General features: G+C 39.0%; 1 protein-coding gene across 10 annotated transcripts in view; it reads right to left on the reverse strand.

Moving 5' to 3' along the window:
- Positions 1-201: 201 nt before the first annotated feature.
- The window catches only part of gphnb (gephyrin b), an 87,260-nt gene continuing 63,751 nt past the window's right edge, over positions 202-23,710 (reverse strand). For 3 of the 10 annotated variants that reach the window (XM_023953013.2, XM_023953011.2, XM_078942647.1), the window contains 16 exons: positions 22,705-22,779; positions 19,735-19,791; positions 14,176-14,218; positions 12,243-12,380; positions 8,764-8,856; positions 8,005-8,060; positions 6,784-6,903; positions 6,639-6,697; positions 6,386-6,539; positions 5,750-5,871; positions 5,486-5,573; positions 5,276-5,349; positions 5,123-5,190; positions 4,910-5,013; positions 3,855-3,951; positions 202-1,479 (listed from right to left, as the gene is read on the reverse strand). In XM_023953013.2, coding sequence (XP_023808781.1) covers positions 1,346-1,479; positions 3,855-3,951; positions 4,910-5,013; positions 5,123-5,190; positions 5,276-5,349; positions 5,486-5,573; positions 5,750-5,871; positions 6,386-6,539; positions 6,639-6,697; positions 6,784-6,903; positions 8,005-8,060; positions 8,764-8,856; positions 12,243-12,380; positions 14,176-14,218; positions 19,735-19,791; positions 22,705-22,779 — 1,482 coding nt within the window. In that variant the 3' untranslated portion in view covers positions 202-1,345. The remainder of the gene's footprint in view (positions 1,480-3,854; positions 3,952-4,909; positions 5,014-5,122; positions 5,191-5,275; positions 5,350-5,485; positions 5,574-5,749; positions 5,872-6,385; positions 6,540-6,638; positions 6,698-6,783; positions 6,904-8,004; positions 8,061-8,763; positions 8,857-12,242; positions 12,381-14,175; positions 14,219-19,734; positions 19,792-22,704; positions 22,780-23,710) is intronic. The other 7 variants (XM_078942645.1, XM_023953012.2, XM_023953015.2 and 4 more) reach the window with 5 other exon arrangements.

Here is a 23,710-nt window from a genome sequence, read left to right on the forward strand (position 1 = left end):
AATCCCCCGAAACACAAAAACACTGCAGCCTCCATAGCCTCAGAAATAAAATGAATTACAAATCTTCATCCAAACTTCGTCCAATCTCCAAGTTTCTCCTTCTCTTCTTGCTTGGCGTTTGCTTTCTGTAAATGTAACGCTAATAAAAGAAAAGTGACTTTTTTTTACATGTTTTATTAAAAAAAAGAAACCCAACAAGAATTGTTTTGTTACATTTTTTTACATAATGATCAAGGATTTTATTATAGTCTATTTCATCAGTTTCATATCATTACAGAAAATGTTATAGTACAGCATTGATCAATGTCTCCTCATTGCTTAATAATTTCTTCAGGAGTGCTGGTCACATATATCTGTACAATATGGTTCTTTTTTTTCTGTACATTTTTGTGAAGTTGGTTAAAAAGGCTTTCAGCACTTAAAGAAGCTGTTTTCTTTTTTTCTGGAATCTTTTCTTAAATAGTTGTTTAAATAAAAGAGTGTTTGTCCCAGGCTCAGCTCGCCCCTGCTGAGGGTTTGGGGCTGAGTTTGCACCCGGGTCTCCATGAATATAAGGAAGCTTCGGGGTCTGGGCCCACAGGGGTGCGTCCCGTCCCGTCCCGTCCCCCCTCCCCACCTCCTCCCTGCCCAGGCATTTGGCACTGCGCACATTAACAAGACTCACAAGATAAACAACAAGCAAAGCTCTTTGTGAAGCCATTATGATGCATACTAATGAGAGAAAAACTGAAGTGTCACCTCGATGGGCGCTCAGATAAGGAGGCGGTCGAGTGTGCGCCCTCATCCTCGTACCTGAGCACCATGGGAAAACTGGAGTTTTTTTTAATGTTTTCTCCATTTTCAGAAAACTGATTATTTTAGTCCACTAAAGATGAGAAAATAAAAAAATTCTTTTTTCTTTTTTTTAGTCCTGGCAGGCACCTACAGCTGTCTATTAAAATGCTACTGCTATAGATAAGGTCTAGCATTGAACACACAAAGCAATTGCAATGAAAGGAACAAAGTTGCCTTAATATAATAATGATAATAAGAAGAATAGTGATAATAATAATAAGAATAATCATAATAATATATTACAGAATAAATCTCTTTTTATAATTAATGTTTTCATTAAAAGTTATATTTTTTTCTTTGAAATACAATAATCTTTTTAAATTATTTTTTTTCATATGTATCTAGGTTGTGATCAAGATGTTGACTATACCTCAACGTTTTCCAAATCAATAAAAACTAGCTGTGCCGTTGCATATTACAGAATAGTTAATGATATGTGGACATGCACCGTGAACCACCCATTTCCAACCCGTGCTATGTGACGCCATCTCGCCATCCCACCGTGATGACATCATAGCCGGCCGATGACCATGACGTCAACCACCTCGCCCTTGTGCAGCTCCACGTATTGCTCTGTTTTGGGGGGTAGCATCAGGAGCCCGTTAGCACTGCGCATACTCATCAACCTGCTGCTCACCTGGTTCCCTGCAGAACAGACGAAAACATAATTATTTTTTGACATATTTTCATAGATTAATCTAGGTTCCAAGCACAGAACACGCTGGTATGATCATGAAATCACAGAAAATCTTGAACTCCTTGTATTTGGACATTTAACCCCTTGATGCCTGTTGATGCAAAGATGTGTCAAACCACCTTGGCCCCAAAATTACATTAATTCAGCATTTAAAAACATTTTGTTTTCATCGCTGTTAAATGTTTTGTTGCTGATGTCACCAGACTTCAAAGCTTAAACTGCAAGGACTTTGTAGTCCTCATAGTTGAGATTTAGTTTCTGAAGTCCAATTTTTCACCTAAAAGAGTGAGACTGTGGAATAAACTAGAACTAGAGACACATATCTGTGACAGAATCTGGAAAAAGTGGCTAAAATCTGGACAGAGTTGCAAACTTTAATAATCTACCATATAAAGTAACTTTAAATATAATGTAGAATATTTAAATAAAATTGATATGTTATGAGAGATCCCGAGCTGCAACATGAGCAAATCATCTTTTTCAATGTTAGTTTGTTTACTAAATTAAATTTTTCTTTGATGTACTCAGTTATATCCACTATTTATTTATGATTAAAAAAGAAAAAAAAAGATTCCTGCAAAAACTGCATCTTATGTGAAGAAATCCTTGTTTCAAGGCAAATTGTTTTACTTTCTGTCTTGAAAAAAGTTGTTCAATGGCGAAACTATCATAGTTTAAGAAAACATGTTTTAGGGACTAGATTTTTTTTCTTTAAAGAAAAATTCTTGGTAAGACCATTTTTCTTACCCCAGTGAAAGATTTTTTTGTTTATTTAAAGATCCACCTCAGTGAAAACTGTTTTTTTGTTTTATTTCAATTCAATTCAATTCAATTCAATTTTTCAATTCAATTTTATTTGTATAGCCCAAAATCACAACAACAGTCGTCTCGATGGGCTTCGAAGTAAAACATGAACTCAAAAGGATCACGAATACAAAGAGTTCAATAGGAAAATACTAAAATGAACTAACAAACTGACTATGCTATACTGGCATCCCTGCCCTTAGACCCCCCTTTGGGGTAAGGAAAAACTCCCAAAAAAAACGGATTCCGGAAAAAACGAAGAAACCTCAGGGGTGCCCACATGAAGGAGGGATCCTCCCCCAGGACGGACAGGCGATTTACCAGAACTCATAGAGAAGAATTAACTTATCTAAATCTACAACTACATATATAAAAGTCCAGCAGACGAGCTTCATCCAGCCGTGGTTGTGGGGACAGTCAAAGGCGCGAGTCGAGCCGGAGACAGGAACCACAGCCAGGTGTAGGAGCAGGAGCAGAGACGAGGTACTCGGTCTATTATACTATTACTATTTAACATGTTCTTTTTCGGATGATGGAGGACACATACAGTATAAAGAAAATTAACGTTGCAATTCTGAATATTCCTTTATTCAAACATTGTGAATCAGGAGCAGGTGACAAAAGTTTTTGGAAAAAGCTTGAAGCAGTGACGTAGGTGCTACAATCGGCAGACATAAAGCTCCGCGCATCGATTCTTTCCAATGCAATCACTTGTAGACGACTAGATCCATGTACGTTTTCATTTTTCCCTCATCCGAGCTGCATCTGCATCCAGACCGCATAGCTGCAATATTGCTCACGATTTCTGCTGCACCGTTAACGTTAGGATGGGGTTGTGAGGGACTTTAAGCTAACTGGAAAGAGTGAAAACAAAGGCATGATGATGCAGGCTCACTTCATGTGGTCTCGCCCACAAATCAAAGGCAAATTTCTGATGCACTCCTGCCGCTCTGCAGAAAGTATTTTTCTAGAAAACAACAGTTTAAAAAAAAGAGGCTAAAAACGGCCTAATCATAATTAAAAGGTCACTGCAAACAATTTAAAAATCGGTCTAAAGATGATCAGAGTGGGACGTTAAAGAAAATCTGCCAGTGGGGTAAGAATTTTTTTACTTCTTTCTGAGGAATCTACCTCAAAAGGCTTTAAGGTTTAGAAATGTATACCAAAAATCTTATTCTGGCATGAAAAGTATAAACTGTTAACAAGTTTTTTCTTCATGAGGTAAAATGATGTATTTGGTTTTTACTGATTGTGTTGAAACAGAATTTTCCAAACCAGAGCGTTATCCATCAGCCGTGTTTGTTACACTTTGCATTCCTGATGCTCCTCTTTACCCCAAAGTATGAACAGTTTTATTCAGAATGGACATTGCAGGCCCACGCTTGTCCAAAAGCGTCTTCAGAGGCAAAGCAGTGGCAGGAGAAAGCTAAATCCAGGTGTTTTGTGTTTGTATTTCATGCATCTGTCAGTCTGACAGCATTCTGGGAGGTTGTGTGTTTTCAGGTGCGGCCTTTTGCACCTGTGCTCTGTGCCCAAGGCAGAGGCTCCTGGTGATGCCACGTCAAAATGCAGCGGTGGTATTCAGGGCGAGGGTCCAACTTCACATCGCAAGACAACTAGAAGCAAACAAATCATGTCAAGATATCTTTATATTAGCAAATATTTGATTTAAAACATTTCTACACCTAAACTAAACTACCTGAATAAAGTTCTATTTTAACTAGCTCACATTCATATCATCTCCTGAAATCCCTCTGGCTCTATTTCTGCTTTTCTTTCTTTTTTCATTTAGGAGTCTCAACACTTCTTCTCTGGGCTAAAAAGAAACAAAACTTTTTGTAAAGTTTGTCATATTTCCTTTATGAGAGTTCAGAGTGCGTAAATTTGGTTTGGGATTCCTGCAAAGCCCCGAACACTGTAATCCTTCAAGGTTTATTTATGTACAATACTTTCAATAAATAAAGACTTCAGAAAAGTAAATGTTCAAAAAAATGTTATTGCTTAATCTAAGTACCAAACAATTAAAACGAAATTATGAAAATGTTTTAAACTTATGATGCAGATTCTGTCATTTGCATCTAAAAGTTGATGTATTTTTCTAATAAGCCGCTCTTCTATTTACTGTCTGCTTAGAGAAAATTGTCTGGCTGTATTTGTGCTTTCAGGTCATAATTCCCCATACTAAGTGGCACTAATACATTTAAGCTGATTTCTAACTGCTTTACAACAGCAAATGATGGAGCGCTGAACTCTGGATGGCACCCATAATGGCAGGGGACCAGATCCTTTTCGTGATAAAGCAGGTTGGGACATAAGATGCTCACTTTGTTTGTGATTTTTCCACTCCATAGTTATCAATATTCATGACTGGGGAGCAGGCCTGCAGGTCAGTGTGGGCTGTGACGCCGCCAAGTCACAGCAAAACACTAAATATGCATCAAGCAGATGATGAAAATGGCAATAAATCCTGGATCGAGATGCAACAAAGTAGTATTTTTTTGCCTTTTTATTTTTTTTAAATATTTTGATTTGTTGGATCTGTGCTGAAATTTGTTTTTAAAAATGTGACCGTACCCTCGCTTTGATGATGGTGGGCCTGGGGTCCAAAATACCCTGCATCTTCCTCAAAGCAGGGATGACAAAAAGATTACAAGTGACAACAGCGGACACGGGGTTTCCTAGGACAGACGGACAGATGCAGAGGGGAGATAGCACAGAGAAAAATATCTTAGTGACGTCTCAGAGCAAACAGCTGGCTAAATTCCTCTTTCTCTCAACTTCACACACTACCTGGGAGGGCAAAAATTAGTTTTCGAGCACCATCCATGTCCAAAGTGGCAAAGGTTGTTGGGAGACTAAAGGGGAAAAGAATTTAAAACAAGTATTTAGGAGTGGAAAAGGCGAACAACCGTAACTCAAGAAAGTTTCTCTTTTTTTTACCCTGGTTTCATAAAAACGCGTCCAAAATGGATCTGAGCATGAAGATCGATGTCCAGCACCTGCTTAAGGTAGTCCTAAATATTTTAGAGGGAGAAAAAAATAATTATATATACTGGACATATAGTTATATGTTCAAACAATGACATCCTTCATTATTCCTTCTTCTACCACAAGGTGTCAGTAGAACACAGCATTCTTGCTTCTTTTTACCTTCTCTCCCATTGACACTCCTCCTGAGGTGATGATGACATCAGCACGGCTGATGCCTTCATTTAGAGCGTTGAGAAGGTCATCAGGACTGCAAGGCACAAAAAAAGAAATAAAAAAACAACACCTTATTCCAACAGCAGAGCATCAAAAAACCCTTTCCACAGGAGTTAAAAACAACCAAATTAAGATTTTCAAATATGATAAGAAGTTGAAACTAATTTATTAGTTTAGGACATTCTGGCTAGGCCAGATCTAAAAACATACTTGTCCCCAACAATGCCCAAGTTGATGGTGGGGTAGCCATGTTCCTGGATTGTGGCAAGCAGGGTGGAGCGATTGCTGTCCCGAATCTTCCCTGGATGAAGGTCGTCCTCTGGATTGAGCAGCTTCGGAGATCCAGGAGAGATTAAATGTTGGAAACTCTCATATTTTATTCAACACACACGTTGTTATTTTTTTTTTTAAGGTAAAGTGTCTCATTGAGTAACATTGAACAAAGTTTGGCGAGAAAAGGAAATAAACAGGAGAAGAGTAAGTGCAGTCATTAGCAAACTGCTGATGTTAAATAAAGGTTCAGACGTGTAAAACACAAATATATCTGATAGCTAACCACACATTTTTTTATTTTCTTAAACAAATTTATGCACACATTTTAATTTTTCCTCAGAAATAACAAGATTGAGATGCGCCTTTAAACATCACATGAAAAGTTTTAGCTGGAGCGGAAAAAGAAATTGACTGTAAATCTCCTTTAAATGATTATTGCTAATTTAAGATGATAATTTTTACTTAATCAGAAAATGTAATCAAATTTCAGATCAGGGGAAATGAGGGAAAACAATCAAGTTTTCTTTGGTAAATTCACAATAAAAAAGACGCAGCACTTCCTGAAAGTTTTACCTCATTTCCTGTGGACATGACGGCCACCACAGGGAATTTTTGGACCTCTACCTCTGTGACGCCTACAGTCGCCAACAGTCCTATTTCAGAGGGGCCCATGTGGGTGCCCTTTGCCAAAACGCACTCCCCACGTTTGATGTCATGACCAATAGGCCTGTGGAGGGAAGAAGCTGTAGTTTAAAACACAGTCTGCCCAAAATGTTGTATGTTTTATTCTGAATGTGTCAAATTTAATGTAGGAAATCAGATCGACCTGATATCTTGTCCCGGACGGGCTTGTACCAGGATTCGTACTTCCAGCTCCTCTGTGCCCTTATAGACGGATAAACCATGGACAAATAGAACTGATCAGCTGTTCTGGCAACACTGCATTAGGTTTTGGGAAACGCCAAGCTTACATCTTCAGACTCCCGAAGCAGCTCGGTGTCTTCCACTTGGACTACAGCGTCTGCCCCGCATGGAATCGGTGCACCTGTCGTCACCCTCATCACCTGGCCAGGCATCACTGTGTGGGTGGGCTTCATGTGAAAAGAAAGTAAAGGTTACCCAGATTTAGTAAAATTTTGCAGCTAAGATTTCAGTTTATGATTATTCCTGAATAATATGTACGTAGATTTCTTTCTTTAATCCAGTCAGATAAAAAAAATGTAGGGGTGTTTTTATCATGTTCTTGTAGCATTTTTCTGATGATGGAGGACATGTATAAAGAAAACTAAACTGAGAAATGCACTTCTAACTATTTCTTCATTTAAACTGTTGTGAATCAGGTACAGAAAAAGGGCTTATTTGTGAAATAGAAAAGCTCCCTGCTCCGTTACATTCTGATGCGTCCACTTACTGGCAAACAGATCAAGGTTCGTCTTAATTTTCCTCATTTGATTTGGCATCTGGCTCAAAACTGTACGGCTGGATAGCTCCAATATTGCTTGCCCTTTTGATGCACCAGTAATGTTAGGTTGGGGGTGTAAGGGGCTGTAAGCTAGCAGTAGAGTGTGTAAACAGAGAGCTCTCAGTTATGGACGAATTTATGAGAAGAGGGGGCGGGCGGGGTTGCTCATTGCCAACAGTCCTGCCCACAACTCATTGGGGAATTTCTACCGCCGTTCTGCAAAAACTATGTCCTAGAAAACGACACAGGTTTCTTGATTTATGGCTAAAAACAGCATCATTTGGAATGCTTTTGAAATAGATCAAAAGATGATCAGAGTGGGACTTTAACTGAGATTTAATCAGAAATAAATAAGATGGATTTTGTGAGCCAGAGGGATCAACCCCATCAAGAAAAATGTGCTAAAATGTATCTGAACTAAAGTGCAGGACACGTAACCTGCATGCACATTGATGCTCAGAGTTTGAGGGAGCAAACAAATCTTAAAAAGAAAAAAAAACAGCTTGTCTCAGAGGCTTGAGATGCTCAGTTTCTGGCCTTGTTTTCCTGCAAAAGCCTCTTCATCATCTGCCAAAGCAGTACACTGATGTGCCACTAAAGCTGCTCAAGGCAAGAGGTGAAGTCAAGGACAAATGCACTTTATGCTCATATTCAGGACACACAGGCTTTTACTTCTCAGGGAAATAGGTGGAAGTTAAAGGTAAACATGTCTGGATAAGTAAACACAAACCTGCTCTCCAGCTTGGGACTCTCCAATGATGAAGCGGTCACCTGGGCCGTCGGCCGCTGAGAGAACAGACAGATTTATCAGGATTAAACCCAGTCAGCATGCAGGCATGTGTCATAGGGGTGAACCAGTTTCTCTGCCTGAGCCAGGAGCAACAGGAAGAGATCAAAAATAGGAAAAATTTGACATTTTTCATTAGAATTAAACCCAACAGACTAGTTAAATTTGATAGATTCTATAACACCACAGTAAAACCTTTTGCAAGAAAACACTTTAAAACACAACTTTAAAAACAAAAACAAAGTTCAGCCCACTTCCCGTCTACGGCTCGGAGTTTAGAGATTTTTAAAAGCTCAATTTTTCATCATTTATTTTTGGCTCCATTTTCGGACGAAATGCTGCTAAAAAGTGGTCCAACCTCATTCTAAACGAGTGTAAATGCAAAATTTGCATTGAAAATTATCGCGTCTTTGGAAAGTGTGGCCTGCATCTCTATTCCTTTACCTCATGGATTTTAGAACTTTCCTGATCGCCAGCTTCATTGTAACACAAAGTGACAACAAAAGCTAGATACTACAGCGTGATATGAGAAAAACTTGACTCCAGAAAAAAGTGGATCCTCCATATTTGTACACAGACTTCTCCAAATAAAATGTTCAGTACAGTAGCACAAGTCCAATGTCTGCTTTTCCTATACCACGTCCAAGAGCCGGCAGGTGTAGCAAATTGTTTAGAAGAGACCTTTGATTGCAAGACACTGACCTCTCACAGCATATCCATCCTTGACCGAAGCGGGGAAGGGCGGGAGGTTGTCTTTGGCATAAACGTCCTGAGCCAGGACTCGACCCATCCCATCTGTGGGAGAACAACGTGGGTGAGAGGAGGGAGGCGGGCACAGAGAAGGCGACGACGTACGTCGGATTTGGATAAGGATGCAAGGAGAAATGTGCACTAGAGGTGTGTGTATGCGTGCACTGAAGAGCCACACAGTGTGACACCACACATATGGGTCTTTCTTTACTTTCAACCCATGAGCTGACGGACACACATGCACTCTGCTTCTATTTTAGCTTATTGATGGAGCAAGTGTCAGCTCAAATATCTTAACTGCTTCCACAACCTTTAAGGATGAAGACCAGATATTTTCAATGAGCTTGCAAAGGAAAAGAGAATGAAAGAAAGAGAAGGATCCACCAGAAAGGTGAGTGGAAGTAAAAAAAAAAAAAAAAACGCAGTAAAATACTTCAAGCTGCTGTGTGGCTATAAATAGCATTTCTCAGAGCTGAAACGCTGTGATTGTGTGGGTGGTAATATGAAGATCCAAGCTTTGATATCAAAGAAGTAAAAAACAAAAAAAATGGTGCACTTGAACACAAGTACCCACAAACGTAAAAACCAGCAGAGGATTATGATCTGCAGGAAACAACACGAGCTTCTGTCCAAATCCAGCATTATAAGGTCAACAGGATTTCATTCTATTTTCTGGATTTTTATATCTTCCTTTAACACATTTCTCTAAGAAGAGTGGGATTTTTGATTAAAAAACACACAGGTGGCATCAGATTGCAATTAAGTTTTAAAAAATGGCAAAAAAATATTTCTATTGTTTATTTACTTCTATTAAGAGATTCTTCCATATATTTTTTTGGATGACTATTCTTTCCTACCTTCATCACTAACCATGTCTAAAAGTCAACATTTATTTTGTTTCTGACAGCAACATTGCAACAACTGCTTTTCTCCCTGAAGTGACACTTCATGTCAAGAAATCTAAGACAAGCCACAAGAGGGCAGTGCAGCAGCACAGCAAGTTTACTTGTCTCAGCGTTTAACCGCTGAAATTTATAAGTGTGTCTGCTGTGCTGCTTAGAACTCATACATTTATTTATGTCAAAAATGGCTTAAAAGGCTATTGATTAGATGCAGTGCACACTACTTATTTTAACTTGATTCTAGTTTCAATCCAAACAAAAAAGGGTTAGTTGTTTACATGGGTGCACATGTCAACAAACTCTGATTCTATTCACTCACACATTCAAAATCCAGCTGTCGCCCATCTAAATATTTAATCTCTAGCTACCTTCTCTGTCTTCCTTCTCCAGCTTTCCTCCTCTCAGCTGCCCTCGTCTAAACATGAAACATCACTTTACAACCCCAGAGATAAAGTGTTTGTTCTATCTTCACTAATCTCAAAGTCACATGTGCCCCGGGCCTTCATCGCTCTGAGTCCTCCTCATAGAAGAAAAGCGAAGGAGCCTGCATTTCACCCTCCGGGGCTCGCCTCGGTTCTGTCACCCTCCACCGGCACTTAGCCTGCTCTGCCAGAAGGATGACAAGATCCTCCTCTGCTTAAACCTATTAGTGTGTGCACATTTGCATCTGCTGGGATCGGGGCATTCACCGTGTGAATTACAGTTACATTAAAACAAATCGTACAAATTCAACAATAGCACAAACGCAAAAACACAAGTAATTAGCACTGATTCAATTATTATTTCTAGCCACTGAGGGGAAGTCAAAATAAGCTTTAGGCCCAATGCAGCTTTTTCACTTAATTGAATAGTGACTTTATCAAACCACATTTTGATAGCAAAATCCTGGATTTTATTTGTGAAAAAGAACAGCTCTGAGTCAGAGACAAGGTGATGCTAAAATGCATCAGCAGTACTAAAGAAATATTTGAATTATTCCTCTAAAAACAAACTTATTTCAGACGAGAACTTGTTCCTTCCATCCTTCCTCAAATCAGACCTAAATGAGTTTCTCTAAATTGATATTTAAAGACCCACTCCAACAAAAATTGTGCTTTAACATAACCTTGTGGCATTTTTCTCCTGATGGAGGACATATATAAAAAAATGAAGGTCATTTCCAAAGTCTGTCACTGCTCGGTGCACTAAATTGGACACTTTTTTGGGAGATTTCCAAATCTACAATTCCAAAATCCTTTCCCCCTAAAAATCTCCCAGAAGTCTCGAAAAACCAGTGTGCATCAAACCTCACTAGATTGTCAAACATTTACCACAATGCATTGCTTTTACACAACTTATCATGTGAAAATAATGTATTGCAAATTATTTTTGATAAAATAACTAGGTTTTTATCATGTTTTGTCTTGTTTTTTTATCTATGGATTTCATCATCACTGTAATGAGTTTAAAGAATCTGTGTGAATTCTTCATTGCTTTGACTACAGTGCTTGAACTCAATCAATCAATCAATCAAGCAATCAAGCAATCAATCAACCAATCAATCAATCAAAGCACAGTGGATTAACAAACAATTTTTGTAAAATATTCATATTTACTTGGTTTTTGTTTTGGAAAAATAAATCTATGATGTCATCAAAAAAGTAGTGAGCATGGTGTCTAACTAGATAAACAGTCCTGCACTATAATTACGGACATAATGCGGATATAGCCTAAGCTTCAAATTGTATTTCTAAGGATTTCTTTATTTAAATTGTTATGAATCAGGAGGAGACGAAAAATTGGCATTTAAAAAAAAGATGGTTGACAGAAAGTGAGGACGGGCTTACTCCTTGCCAATGGTCCTGCCCACAGCTCAGAGGTGAGTTTCTATTGAACCTCTGCTGCTCTGCAGAAAATATGTCCAAGGAAAGGACACCGTTTTTTTTTAAATTTTGGCTAAAAACAACATAAACATAATTTAAAAAACATAAAAAAAACATTAAAAATAAATAAACAAAATACCTAAATCAAAAGATGATTGGTGTGGGTCTTTAAATAACGGCCAGAAATGATCCAGCATTAATGTAAGATTTCATTTTTGCCTGTTATTCCACTAAAATGTGACTTCATTTAGTCCCAGAAAAAGATTTTTTAAAAAGCTGTGCATCTGGTCAACAGAGTTCAACTGCAATATGCCAAAATGTGCTCTCCCTCTCATTGTTTACAGCCATGCGTATAACATGGTCAGATCAAGTCGCCATGGCGACTGTGTCCTGCTGAACCCTCTTTGCCCAATCATTGCTGCTTGCAGCTATATTTAGGAAAGGTTTGTTTATGATGCATGTGCTCTTGCGCCCAGGAGAGTCTGCGTGCGTGTGATTGACATGGCGCCCGTGGGCAGACACTGTTGATTCAGTGAGTTGTCCAGGTGTGGACAGAGCATGTTTGCTACACCGATCTTAAAGGAGCATCTCCACGGGACTGGATGTGGGGTGGGTGGTGGAGAATGGAGGGGTTAGATGAAAGTTTTAAAAGCAGGGGCGTCCTCACCTCTATAGTTGATGATCTCAGTGCTCAAGACAGCGGTCATCTCCAACACAGTGATGAAGGCCTTGTCCATGGAGGTAAGGGGAAAAGGAGACATGCGGTGCCTCCGTGCGACCTTGGTGATGTCCACTGCACTGTGACCTTTGACGCAGAAACAATACCTTAAATCATCAAAAAATATCGACTTGCTTCATTAAAGGGTGTCTTTATCCGCACAAGAACTGATGGTAAACTTTTCAACCTCGCCCGTCTTCGTGCCCACACTAAGACACAGGAGATGTGTGTCAGAGAACTACTTTATGCTGATGACTCGGCCCTTGTAGCTAGTAACGCATCTGATATGCAACAGATTGTAGATCGCTTTTCCTCTGCAGCTGAGATGTTTGGATTGAAGATGAATATTTCTAAGACCGAACAACTGTATCAGCCTCCCACATTATCCAACGAACACCTAGAGACGATTATGGCCCATGATGAACCACTGAAGTCAACAGAGAGTTTTACTTACCTGAGCAGTACCTTAACTAACTCAAACTCAGCTGATCTGGAAGTGGAACGGAGAATACTTTCTGCCACTAAGGCCTATGGTGCACTACAAAAGAGACTGTGGAGTTGCCTTGACATCAGTACTAGTACCAAAGTGAAGGTATATGCAGCCGCAGTCATCCCCTGTTTGCTATACCCCAATCGAGTGTACAACTCTCTACCGCAGACACATCAAGGCTCTAACAAGACTTCAGCTTTGCCACCTTCGCTTCATTCTCAACATCAAGTGGCAAGACCGTATCCCAGATGTTGAGGTTTTGAGACGTGCCAACACAGTTAGTGTTGATGCCATAATAACAACTTCGATGGACAGGGCACGTATGTCAGATGCCCAACAATAGATTGCCCAATGCAGTATTCTACTCTGAACTTTCTCAAGGAAAAAGGAGCCGCGGTGGACAGAAGCTACGTTATAAAGATGTGCTAAAGCGACACATGAAGAGAGCAGGCATCCCACACTACAACTGGGAAAAAAGAAGCCCTACAAAAATCTAAATGGCGCAAAACTTTAAAGAAAGCCATGACAACCGTTGCAGACCAACGCCATAGTGAATACCAACGAGCACATCACCGGCGTCACTCCGTAACAATCTCAAGCGATTTCAAATGCTTGAGATGTGATCGCTTCTGCAGATCCCGTGCTGGGCTAGCAGCCCACGTGAGAGCCTGTCATTTTAAATCCTCAACTCAAGACAGTCGACTTCGACACACGAAGGACAGCCATATATATACTTAATATTTTCAGTTGGAGCTCAAAGCGGAACTCGTTGAAAGAAAATGTCAACAACTACTGTACCTCTGCTAAAAGATAATTGACAAAAAGGAACATTTATAAATAAACACATCCATTTGCACATTAATATAAGAAAACTGAAGAAGTATGATTCTTTCTTTTCCTGCATGCAGTTGAGGAAGAACACGATTTGAACACCATGGAGAGGGATTGGCAAGACATTGAGTTCTGTTTGTTTCCTGCATCACAGCTGAATGATGGGTGGTGCTCGATAGCAGCATGTTAGTCTAATAATACCCTGTCTAATAACTGCAAAGGTAAAACGAACAAAGCAAGCTGTAACTAATGAGTAATCTGCTTTCTTTCCTTCCGTCTTTATCTCTTTCTGCCTCCTTCTCCTTCTGCCGCTCTGCCTCACAGCGAAGAATAGGCGCCATGCTTTGATTTCCCTTGACCCAGTTTCTCTCCGTTAAACATACACTTACGCTTCCACAGCATATTTCAGATGCTTAACATGAGGCTTAACAACCTCTGGCAAAACATCACGCACACACAGGCATGCAAACAGCAGCCACACATGGGTGAAAAACACATAAATCTTACTGTTGCATCTTTTAAAATGTGTTTTGAAGGATGCTTGGTGGCATAAAGACTCACTTGATCTTAGGATATTTTCTTTGCTGCTGCATCTCGATTGCACCTGGAGATGGGGAGAGTGGTCGGGAGAGAAAAAGAAAGGGCAAAAGGAGAGAGAAAGAGCGCAGGAAGTGGTAATTTCAGAAAAAGCAAGCTGCACTTTTTGACACGGGTGAACTGAAAAGCTGTTTATACAACAGTCTGAAGGTGCATCACATTACACTGTGCACTTTGTCCTGTTCCAAGAAGATAGCTACATCTCCTTTCACATTATGATCACTTACTCTGCTTCAGTACACTGACATCTCACACTAATCAAAGTACTTAAAAAGACTACAGGGACAAAGGCAACGACATACAGAGTGACAATATTATGTCACAATGGATGCGTTAACTATGTGTGACATCAAATGTAGTGGAAATGTGGTGCTGAGCATAGGAAGTGGCTGTTCAGATGTGGCGCAGGATGGGTAAAAAGATCTCTGTAAGTCGCTGATGCTGTATGCTAACCTCTTTGACATCATGACAAGGTGGGGAGGAGAGCAAAGTGGGTTAAAAGAGGACAGAGTTTCCCAAAGAAAAAACAAACTCGAGACTCAGTCAGTGTTTCATCCAGTGGGAGGCTAAAATGATCTGTTGACGTGAATCGGTCTCAGAAACTCAAAAATACATGCTATGTAGGGGAACAGCCCTTTTCCAACAATTCGTCTTTAAAGACCCACTCCAATAATAATTGTGCTTTTAACATGTTCTTGTAGCATTTTTATCATGATGGGGGACATATATTAGAGAAGTAAAAAAATGCATTTCTGAATATTTCTTCGTTAAAATTGTAGTGAATCAGGAGCAGAAAAAATGCAGTTTGATAAAGATTGTAGTTAGGTACAAACTACAAACACAAGCTCCCTGGTCTTCTCCATTCCAAAGCATCCATGTACGTTTGTGTTTTCCTTGTCTCAGTTGGCATGTGGCTCAGAACGGTATGGCCTGATCGCTCCAATATTGCTCGCCATATTTGTTGCAGCGCTAATGTTAGGCTGGGGTTGTGAGGGGCTGTAAGCTACACTGTAAAACGTTTTTCTTAGATATTACTTAAAAATATTAAGGCAACATTTTCCAAGCAATTTTTTGTAGTTTACTGAACAAAGTGGGAGTTATGATTTGGTAAAACCTAATACTACTGACTTTTTTATATTCAAAAATGAAAGTCATCATAATTACTGAGAAAAATCTGCCTTTAAAACATTATTAAATTTGAGTAGGTAGTACTTAATAAAAAATAAGTTGTATATAGAAAATGTGTAATTCTTTTACATACTTAAATTTATTCATTTCATTGAAGTCTTAAAATTGTAAGTTTTGGTAGAGTTAAATTTTTTGTTGAGACTTAAAAGAATTTAGGAAATACAAATGTGTCTTTTATTTTGAAAGGATTTATTCAGTTTGCAGAGTTATGATTGTAAAAGTACTCTAAAATTTAGTCATAACATAATTCAGTCAAATTGTCAACATTTAAACAAAAACACAAAAAACAGGGAGAATTTAGAGAGAACAATAGCCTTTGAAAAACTTCACAGATTATTTTAGTCTTGGTGGATCCCAAACCAGCAAACAGCAGGCCCTTCAAAAATGTTTGTAAGAACAGGAACTCCTGATGCTTCCTGCTGCATCTGGTGCACGGCAGAGGAAAATCTTCCTTCTGCCTCCAGCACCTCGTGCATGGACGTTTCTGCAAATCAAGACATAAAACACCAAAAATATTTAGAACTTCAACTTCCATGTAGTTTAAAAAAAAGAAAAGAGTATTTATGACACTTCAATGGGAATGTAAAACCTAAAAAATCATCCTTACTTACATGTTAATTAGTTTTGAATGCAAGAAAAAGTGAATTACCAAGACAGCAAAATCTCATCAAATGAACAATTGAATGTTTTTTACACAATATTTTCGGGAATTAAAAACCATCAGGTTTTTGAATGGCCGGGCCACTGCTCCCCCTTTGTCACTGAACACGTTTAGATGTTTTTGGCTGTGCCGATCCAACTCAATCATGGTTCCAGTGAACAGCAACTCTTCTTTTATCTAGAGGACATCAAAGTATTTCTGTATTAGTTTGAAATCTTAACATTTAAATGTAATGATATCAAATATTCTGGAATTTACAAATATAAAAATGGATCAGAACATTGCTTCATCAAGAGAGCTGGAAATCATCCTCAATCCCATGGAGATACACAATCTTAACTTTCAGATTATGGAGAGAAATTAGACTCAGTCGGATTTGTGCGTGCGTAATTCTTGATTTGTGCGTAAATTAGGATTTGTGTATGCATATTCTTGCTTTGTGCGTGCGTAAATTAGGATTTGTGCATAAATTTGGATTTGTGCGTGATTTGTTACTCACATAATACGTTTTGTGTATAAGTTAAAAAACATAAAATGAAAAAAATACAAAATGCAATTTACGTATGCACACATTAAGATTACAACAGCTTGAAACTACTTACACACACACATCTTTAAAAAAACACGCACAAATCCCTTGTTATGCACACACGAAGCCAAAGTTACGCACGGATCTACCGTGAGACTGTTTTCACGTCTCACAAATCCGTCCGTAAGTGCTGCGTTTAAATACCAGTGGAATGCTTGGTCATTAGAATTTTTCTATCAGCCTTCCCTTCCAAACGTATCCAGACAATGACTCAATCAATACATGAAGACAGTAGATGTTAGTGTTGAACATAGAGGCTACTTACTTCGGGGCGCTGACCACCGAGATGGGCCGCCATTCTTCCCGTGACTCTCTCAGTCTGACTGCCTTTCATTTTTCCGGAAGAAAAAAAACAGTGCCCCTTACTGGTCGTTCCTGTAACGCATTTTACATCAATTCGGTGTCTCCGAGAATAATATACTTTTAACATATATATTAGCGTTTAAAAGTGAACGTCATATTCTCAGACGATAATTTTTATTTTACTTCAAAGTTTTTTAAAGCCCTGCTACACCCACTAAAGGAAATACGTTTAGAAGAGAAGGCTGATAGGAAAATTCTAATGACCGAGCATTCCACTGGTATTTAAACGCAGCACTTACGGACGGATTTGTGAGACGTGAAAACAGTCTCACGGTAGATCCGTGCGTAACTTTGGCTTCGTGTGTGCGTAACAAGGGATTTGTGCGTGTTTTTTAAAGATGTGTGTGTGTAAGTAGTTTCAAGCTGTTGTAATCTTAATTTGTGCATACGTAAATTGCATTTTGTATTTTTTTCATTTTATATTTTTTTAACTTATACACAAAACGTATTATGTGAGTAACAAATCACACACAAATCCAAATTTATGCACAAATCCTAATTTACGCACGCACAAAGCAAGAATATGCATACACAGATCCTAATTTACGCACAAATCAAGAATTACGCTCGCACAAATCCGACTGAGTCTAATTTCTCTCCATATCAGAACTACAGACTGCAGAACCGCAAAGTTACAAAAATTTTAACTTAACTGAGATATTTTTAAGACATATGTGAAAAAATGCTTACTTTGCTTCAGCACTGAACAAACTCTGCCGGCTGTGACATTCCTCCACTCCACAGTCACCTCACTGAAAGACCAAGCATCACATGATTAGCAACAATTGTTTAAAGTTTTTAATTTTAATTTTCCTAAATCTTCGTCTTCAACACTTCTTTCACTGTCATGTATTTGGGTTAGCTTTGAAACCCTTAATTACAAACTATCCACAATAAAAACATAGTTATTGATTTGAGCACTGATGCTGTTTTAACCCTAAACTTAGAAACGATAAAGACTAAAAGCATCTCTACAAACTATATTTCTTTGATTAAGCACAGTGTTAATGTACTGCTAAAGGTAACTGACTGAGTTTAGAGAAGCTAATATTTAAAACCATAAACTAAATGTGAACCAAATAATAATGCTTTTTAATAAGGCTTACAACATAGGTTATTAAAGTCAACATAAATATGACTCGCAAAAAACACTACATACCTTTTATTCCAGCACGATGTGCAACAAAGTCCATAAAAGCAGTTCTTTGTGAGGACGTGCAGAGCAAGTCCAAACTAGTCCAGGTTGGTTACATTTAAGTTGGAATGAATTTATTAAAATTGAGTTTTAAGAAATTAGAATTGTGCTGTAGTTCAGTGATCTCATTTGTTGTTAGTCAATTTTGAGCAACAAATTACTTTTAGAGAACCTAATTAATACAGAATAATGTGTTTAACTACATTTTTGTAATAAATGTACTTAAATAAATAGTGCTACATGAACGATTCCCCTTGAAGACTTTTTACAGTGTAGTAAACTAAGGCATGATGGGAAATGAGTGCAGGTTTACTCTGCACCAACAATCCTGCCCACAATATAGAAAACGTTCTGACTTGGTCTAAAAACTGCATAATCATAATTAAAAGACCGCTGTGAACACTTTGAATATAGGTCAAAAGATGATTGGAGTGGGTCTTTAATAGGTTTACAATCAAGGAAAGGTTGTTCACCTTTAACTTCTTCTGATAAAACGCTGAAGAAGTGTAGCATAGCACACTAAATTAGCAGAAAATGAAAGTGAGAGTGAAGCTGGCCAATTGTTTTGCTCCTTTTATGAGCAAAGCACTGAGGCTCTGGTCTCTTCTTTCAAAAACGTTTATTAGAAGTTGTTCTGCTTTAGGGAAACTCAGCCTCTAGGAATTGTTAAAATCTAAGGAAGAATCACAGGAAGAAGGATTATCCAAAGCAAATCTAGCATTGTATTACTGTATAACGGTTTTTAATAAATTACATGTGGGCCTGAGAAGTCCTTGTGGTCCTTGAAAATCCTTCTTACATAGAAGCCTTTGTGACCTGCAGCTGTTGGGTGAGTTGGGTGTTGGTGGTGTATAAAACACCGCGACACCCACAGTGAAGGTCTCTCCCTTCAGCCACCCACCCGTTTCTCTCTCCTCCCTTCCTCTTTGGCCTAGGCTAACTCTGCGACATCCCTGGGCACCAGACAGCCAAGGTGGGCGGGTGGAGGATGGGGCGGTGGGGCTCGGTGATTGGGATGTTGGAGGACAGAGGGGGTGTGGAAGGATGAGGATCAGCGTGACCTGGTCCCACAACCCGGGAGGAAGGAAACAAAAAAATAAAAGCACGGACTAGGCAGACACCACTAAACTACGGAACGAGGAGGGAAAACAGGACAAAAATAAAAGAAAAAACTATTAGAGCGGCCTGAATGGCATCTTCTAAACAGACATCCAGCACACCAGACAGAGCTACGGAAAGCATGTTGGTCTGAGAAACAGAGACGGACTGACGGATGGATGAGGAGAAGAAGAGACAGAAAAATGAGAGATGGAGAGGAATACTCCTAACAGACCGCACAGAGAAAGACGAAGAATGAATGACAGAACAAGAGACAGACAGAGAAAGAGTGAGACAGGAGATAGCTGGGGAAGTGAGGAGGGAGGAACAGAGCAGGGCATTTGTTCTGCACATCCCTCTGAAGGGGTTGGTGCAGGAGAAAGGGGAAGAGGAGAGAGGAAGAGAGGAGAGGGGGGGCGGGATAGTTACTCGAGAGCTGAAGGTCCTCCTGCGATCATCTTTAAGCCCCTCCAACCTACACTGGAGCTAGTGGAGATAAAGCATCGAATCACAGGCATCAGTGCATCTGTCCCAGCACCCACCACCCCACAGGCAGACAGCACAGACAGACGGACAGGAGGGCAAACACACAGACAGGCATCCTCTAGCAGGACTATGAATGAACGACCTCAGACAGATCATTAAAAGGGAAATGAGCAAGAGCTAAATGAAGGAAAAAGGTGGAAGATTTCAGAACCTGACAGAAGCAGCCATGATGTTGCTTCATTTTGACTGAAGTTCTATGCATGATGTTAAAAATAGGGGTGAAACGATTCATTTCCACAACGATTAGACTCAAATTACAATTTGTGGTTGACGATACGATTCAAAGTCCATCTTGATTCATTTTGAACGATCTGATTTTCTGTCCTAAAATTGATCCAGGACATCTTTAGCCAAAAATTAAACCAGTGCGACTCAGAGATAAATACCTGGGTACTGAAAAGTACAGGTGACATTTTCCAGATTCTATTTCTTGCAAGATAATCAAGTTTAAATAAAGTATGTGTACAAACAAACAAGTAAATTTAGTTTCCTCAAGTTCAGCCCACTGTTGTTTTTCCACATCGAAATAATCCAAAGGGAACATTCTTAGAACACGGTAACACGCTGTATGGTCACGCGTCTTAGCTAAATTCAAAGTGTTTCCACATATTGGACTGGAATGATTGATTGTTATTTTGTACGTTTTAGTAAAAGCTATCGTAGTTCCTCAATCCAAATGGGATTTTTAAAATTCTATTAAATCAATTTTTTTCATTTTGAAACGATTTTATATTGGTATAGGTCGATTCGATTATCAACATGCCTCAATCTGGTTGGATCGTAAGAATATAAATCGATTCATCGATTAACCGGGACACCCCTAGTCATTTTTTCATTAGTTTATATTTTCTGTTGGATGGTAAATTTCAGTTTGATGCTGGTACTATCATGATCATGAGCACCAGCTTGGTAGCTCTGGAGTAAATATGGACATAGAAATCTACATTTATCTAATAAAAAACGCATGTAATGTCACTATAAAAGTAAATACACCATCTACTTGCACTTGAATCACTTTAATTTTAGGTTTCTGCACAGGCTCTGCTTTCTCTAGCTGCAGAAATACCACTAATCTACATCCAAAGGTCAGACCTTCTCACACTGATAGAAGTACAAACAAAAATAAACGCTACAACATTTGTGGATAAGGCTTTCCTTAAGAAAAAAAAAAAAATAATAACTTTAGCCAAACATTTATCTATTATTTAAGCATAAACCCATACTATGTTCATTGTCCTGCAACTAAACACCCTTCACCAGATTGTACACAACTTAAAACCTAATGCAGCCATGAAGAGAGACAGTTTCCATGTGGAGATGAACACAGTGTGCAGAAGAAAATATATGAATAATGAGTGCAGAAGCAGCTGGGGATGTTTTGGACTTTTTAAGGGGGAAACAAATAAAAAAAAGTAAAAGCAAGCTGTTAAACTGTCTTTTTCTAGTTTGTCCTCAACTCTAATCCCCCCGTTTACAAGTGTGAGACCATCTACAAGAGATGAGAAAGGGCTTGTGTGAGGATGTAAATGTTAACAAGCACACATCATACACCAAAGCAACAAAACAAAGAAGGAAACTTCCTGTCAGAACAGGACTAAACAAAAAAAGTCTAATCTGCGTGAACATCTGATTTAAGTCGTACAGAATTCAATAGAATGCTGAAAGTGCAGACTCATGCACACGCTCAAAAACAAACAAACCAAAGAAAAAGCATATGCTTTTGTGCCAGAAAGACTGATTAGTCTATGCAGCAAACCTGCCGTCACCGCGGAAACAGCCTGACAACTGGTTGTCAAGGAGATTTGCCAGGAAGATCAATGCGCTGGGGAGCTAGTGGCAACGGTGAATACAGACGGCGGCCAGTCCAGTGAGACACGTGACACAAAAACCGCGAGCCAATCGGGAAAAAAAAAAGGAAGGAAGGAAGAAAAATCTATGGAGCCAATAAGCAGCTGCCAGAAAAGATGCTCCAGGAAATTAAGGGATGCAACTGCTGTGCTGCTGAGCTCAGCACAAAACAAAGAAGCTGTCAGACAAATTATGCAAAAGAAGAGGATTTATTCATCGGCTTTGAGGACAAGAAGCCTGTGACAGAGCTTGGAGGCTGGATTCAGCTTCGAGCATTTCGTCCGTTGGGAAAGAGCGAGGACGAAATGTTAATCTAGCGTCTCCCTAGAGAGTGCAGGCAAGAGCATTGGGATGGTGACTGTGATGCTCCTCAGGTCTCTCAGTGATGGCCACCACCAGATGTTTTTTAAAACAACTTCTTCTCCCTAGCTTTTCTGCATATTACGCTCAAAGCAGGAACAAACACACAAACACAAATTATCTGTAGACGTGAGCATAAATCACACACAACAGATATGCAAGTTGATGACAAATGGAAGGTGCAGATTTTGAGTTAGAGGCATGAAGAGGAGGGATGCTGTTGAAGAGCTCTGACACAATCCAACTTTATACACTAACTCAGTGGAGAAACCGTATATAAACCCCTATGACCTTTGACCCTTATATAACAGGATTTTCTGACAATTGCACTGCAGAAATCCAATTAAAAAATCTGATCACTTTCCTTTGCTTCGGAGCGGCGGTTTCTATTATTCCAAATATTTGGAGCATCCAAAAGATACCATAAGTTGGTGTTTATTTTATAAATTATTTTATTCAGACTGACGTTTTACATATTTAACAATAACTAATGTTTGATCCAGTGCAGCCCAGTTCAGTCTAAACTGTTTAGCCTTCCTCTCTTGCTGCCTGAGTGCAGATGAATGTGTTGTTAGGTGCTCTGTGGGAAGCCTGTGGCCTTGCATGCCGGTGGAAAAGAAGTTGCTAGAAGGTTAGCGGGTTTACCTGGTCCAAGGTAGAGTACCTTGACTTGAGCGTGATGACCTCATCCAGGTGAGCCCTGAACTCTCTTCGTGAGGCCTGGAGGAAGCCACAGGACAGTCACACACCTTAATACCACACACAGGCGGGGTTCCACCCAAATGGCATGCACACACTCTTTAGGGCAAAAAAAAAAAATCTGTCTTTCACAGAAAGGATTTTTCTCATGGTCTGCTCAAACTCTAAAAAAACAGATATGAACACACGCTATACAGCCAGATATGATAACATTTTACGAGAACGCAGCAATGGAGGAAAATAAAAAGTCACCAGAAGATACTAAAAAAAAGCAACACAGTCAAAGACGGATGAAGAACCAGTTTAATGAATTTGATAGCAGTTTGAGTACAGCTCTGCCCGTCCTATGACATTTCTGAATTAGCAAGTCTGTATGTGTATTGTACCGCTCTTTTACTGCTTTATATTTTGATTAAATATTCCTTCAAATGCATTTTTCAATCATCATCTCGTGTTGTTGCAGTTCTTGTATTCTAGAAGATGTACAGGTGAGGCCGTATTGAAAACATGTAAAGTTAAGTTGGTTTTAATGACCTACTCTGATGAAAATCATGTTTTTGGTGTTTTTAATATATTCTTTTTGCATCTTTCTGCTATAAATATATAAAGAAAATTAAGCTTAAAGTTGCATTTATGAGTATTTCTTTATTCAAATTGCTGTGATTCAAGAGCAGACTGAAAAAACCCCATTTTCTTTGGGTAAAAACCCATTGTTTTTTGGTAAAAACAACATAATCTTAATTAAAAGTCCACTGGGAACGGAATTATAAAAGCGCAAATGATGATGGGATTGGGAAAGATGATACGTATTTGGGTAACAATGCATTTTAGTTGCTGAAAAGGCTGCTTCTCTCACACAGACTCTTCCAGGTAAAGATGGAGTGGATTGGTTATTTTTATTTATTTATTTGTTACTCTCACTAATCCTGCAGGTTGGACATGCTAAAATTCT

This window comes from Oryzias latipes, chromosome 24 (assembly GCF_053564925.1).
Source record: "Oryzias latipes strain Hd-rR chromosome 24, Olatipes_Hd-rR_3.1".
Lineage (NCBI taxonomy): Eukaryota > Metazoa > Chordata > Actinopteri > Beloniformes > Adrianichthyidae > Oryzias > Oryzias latipes.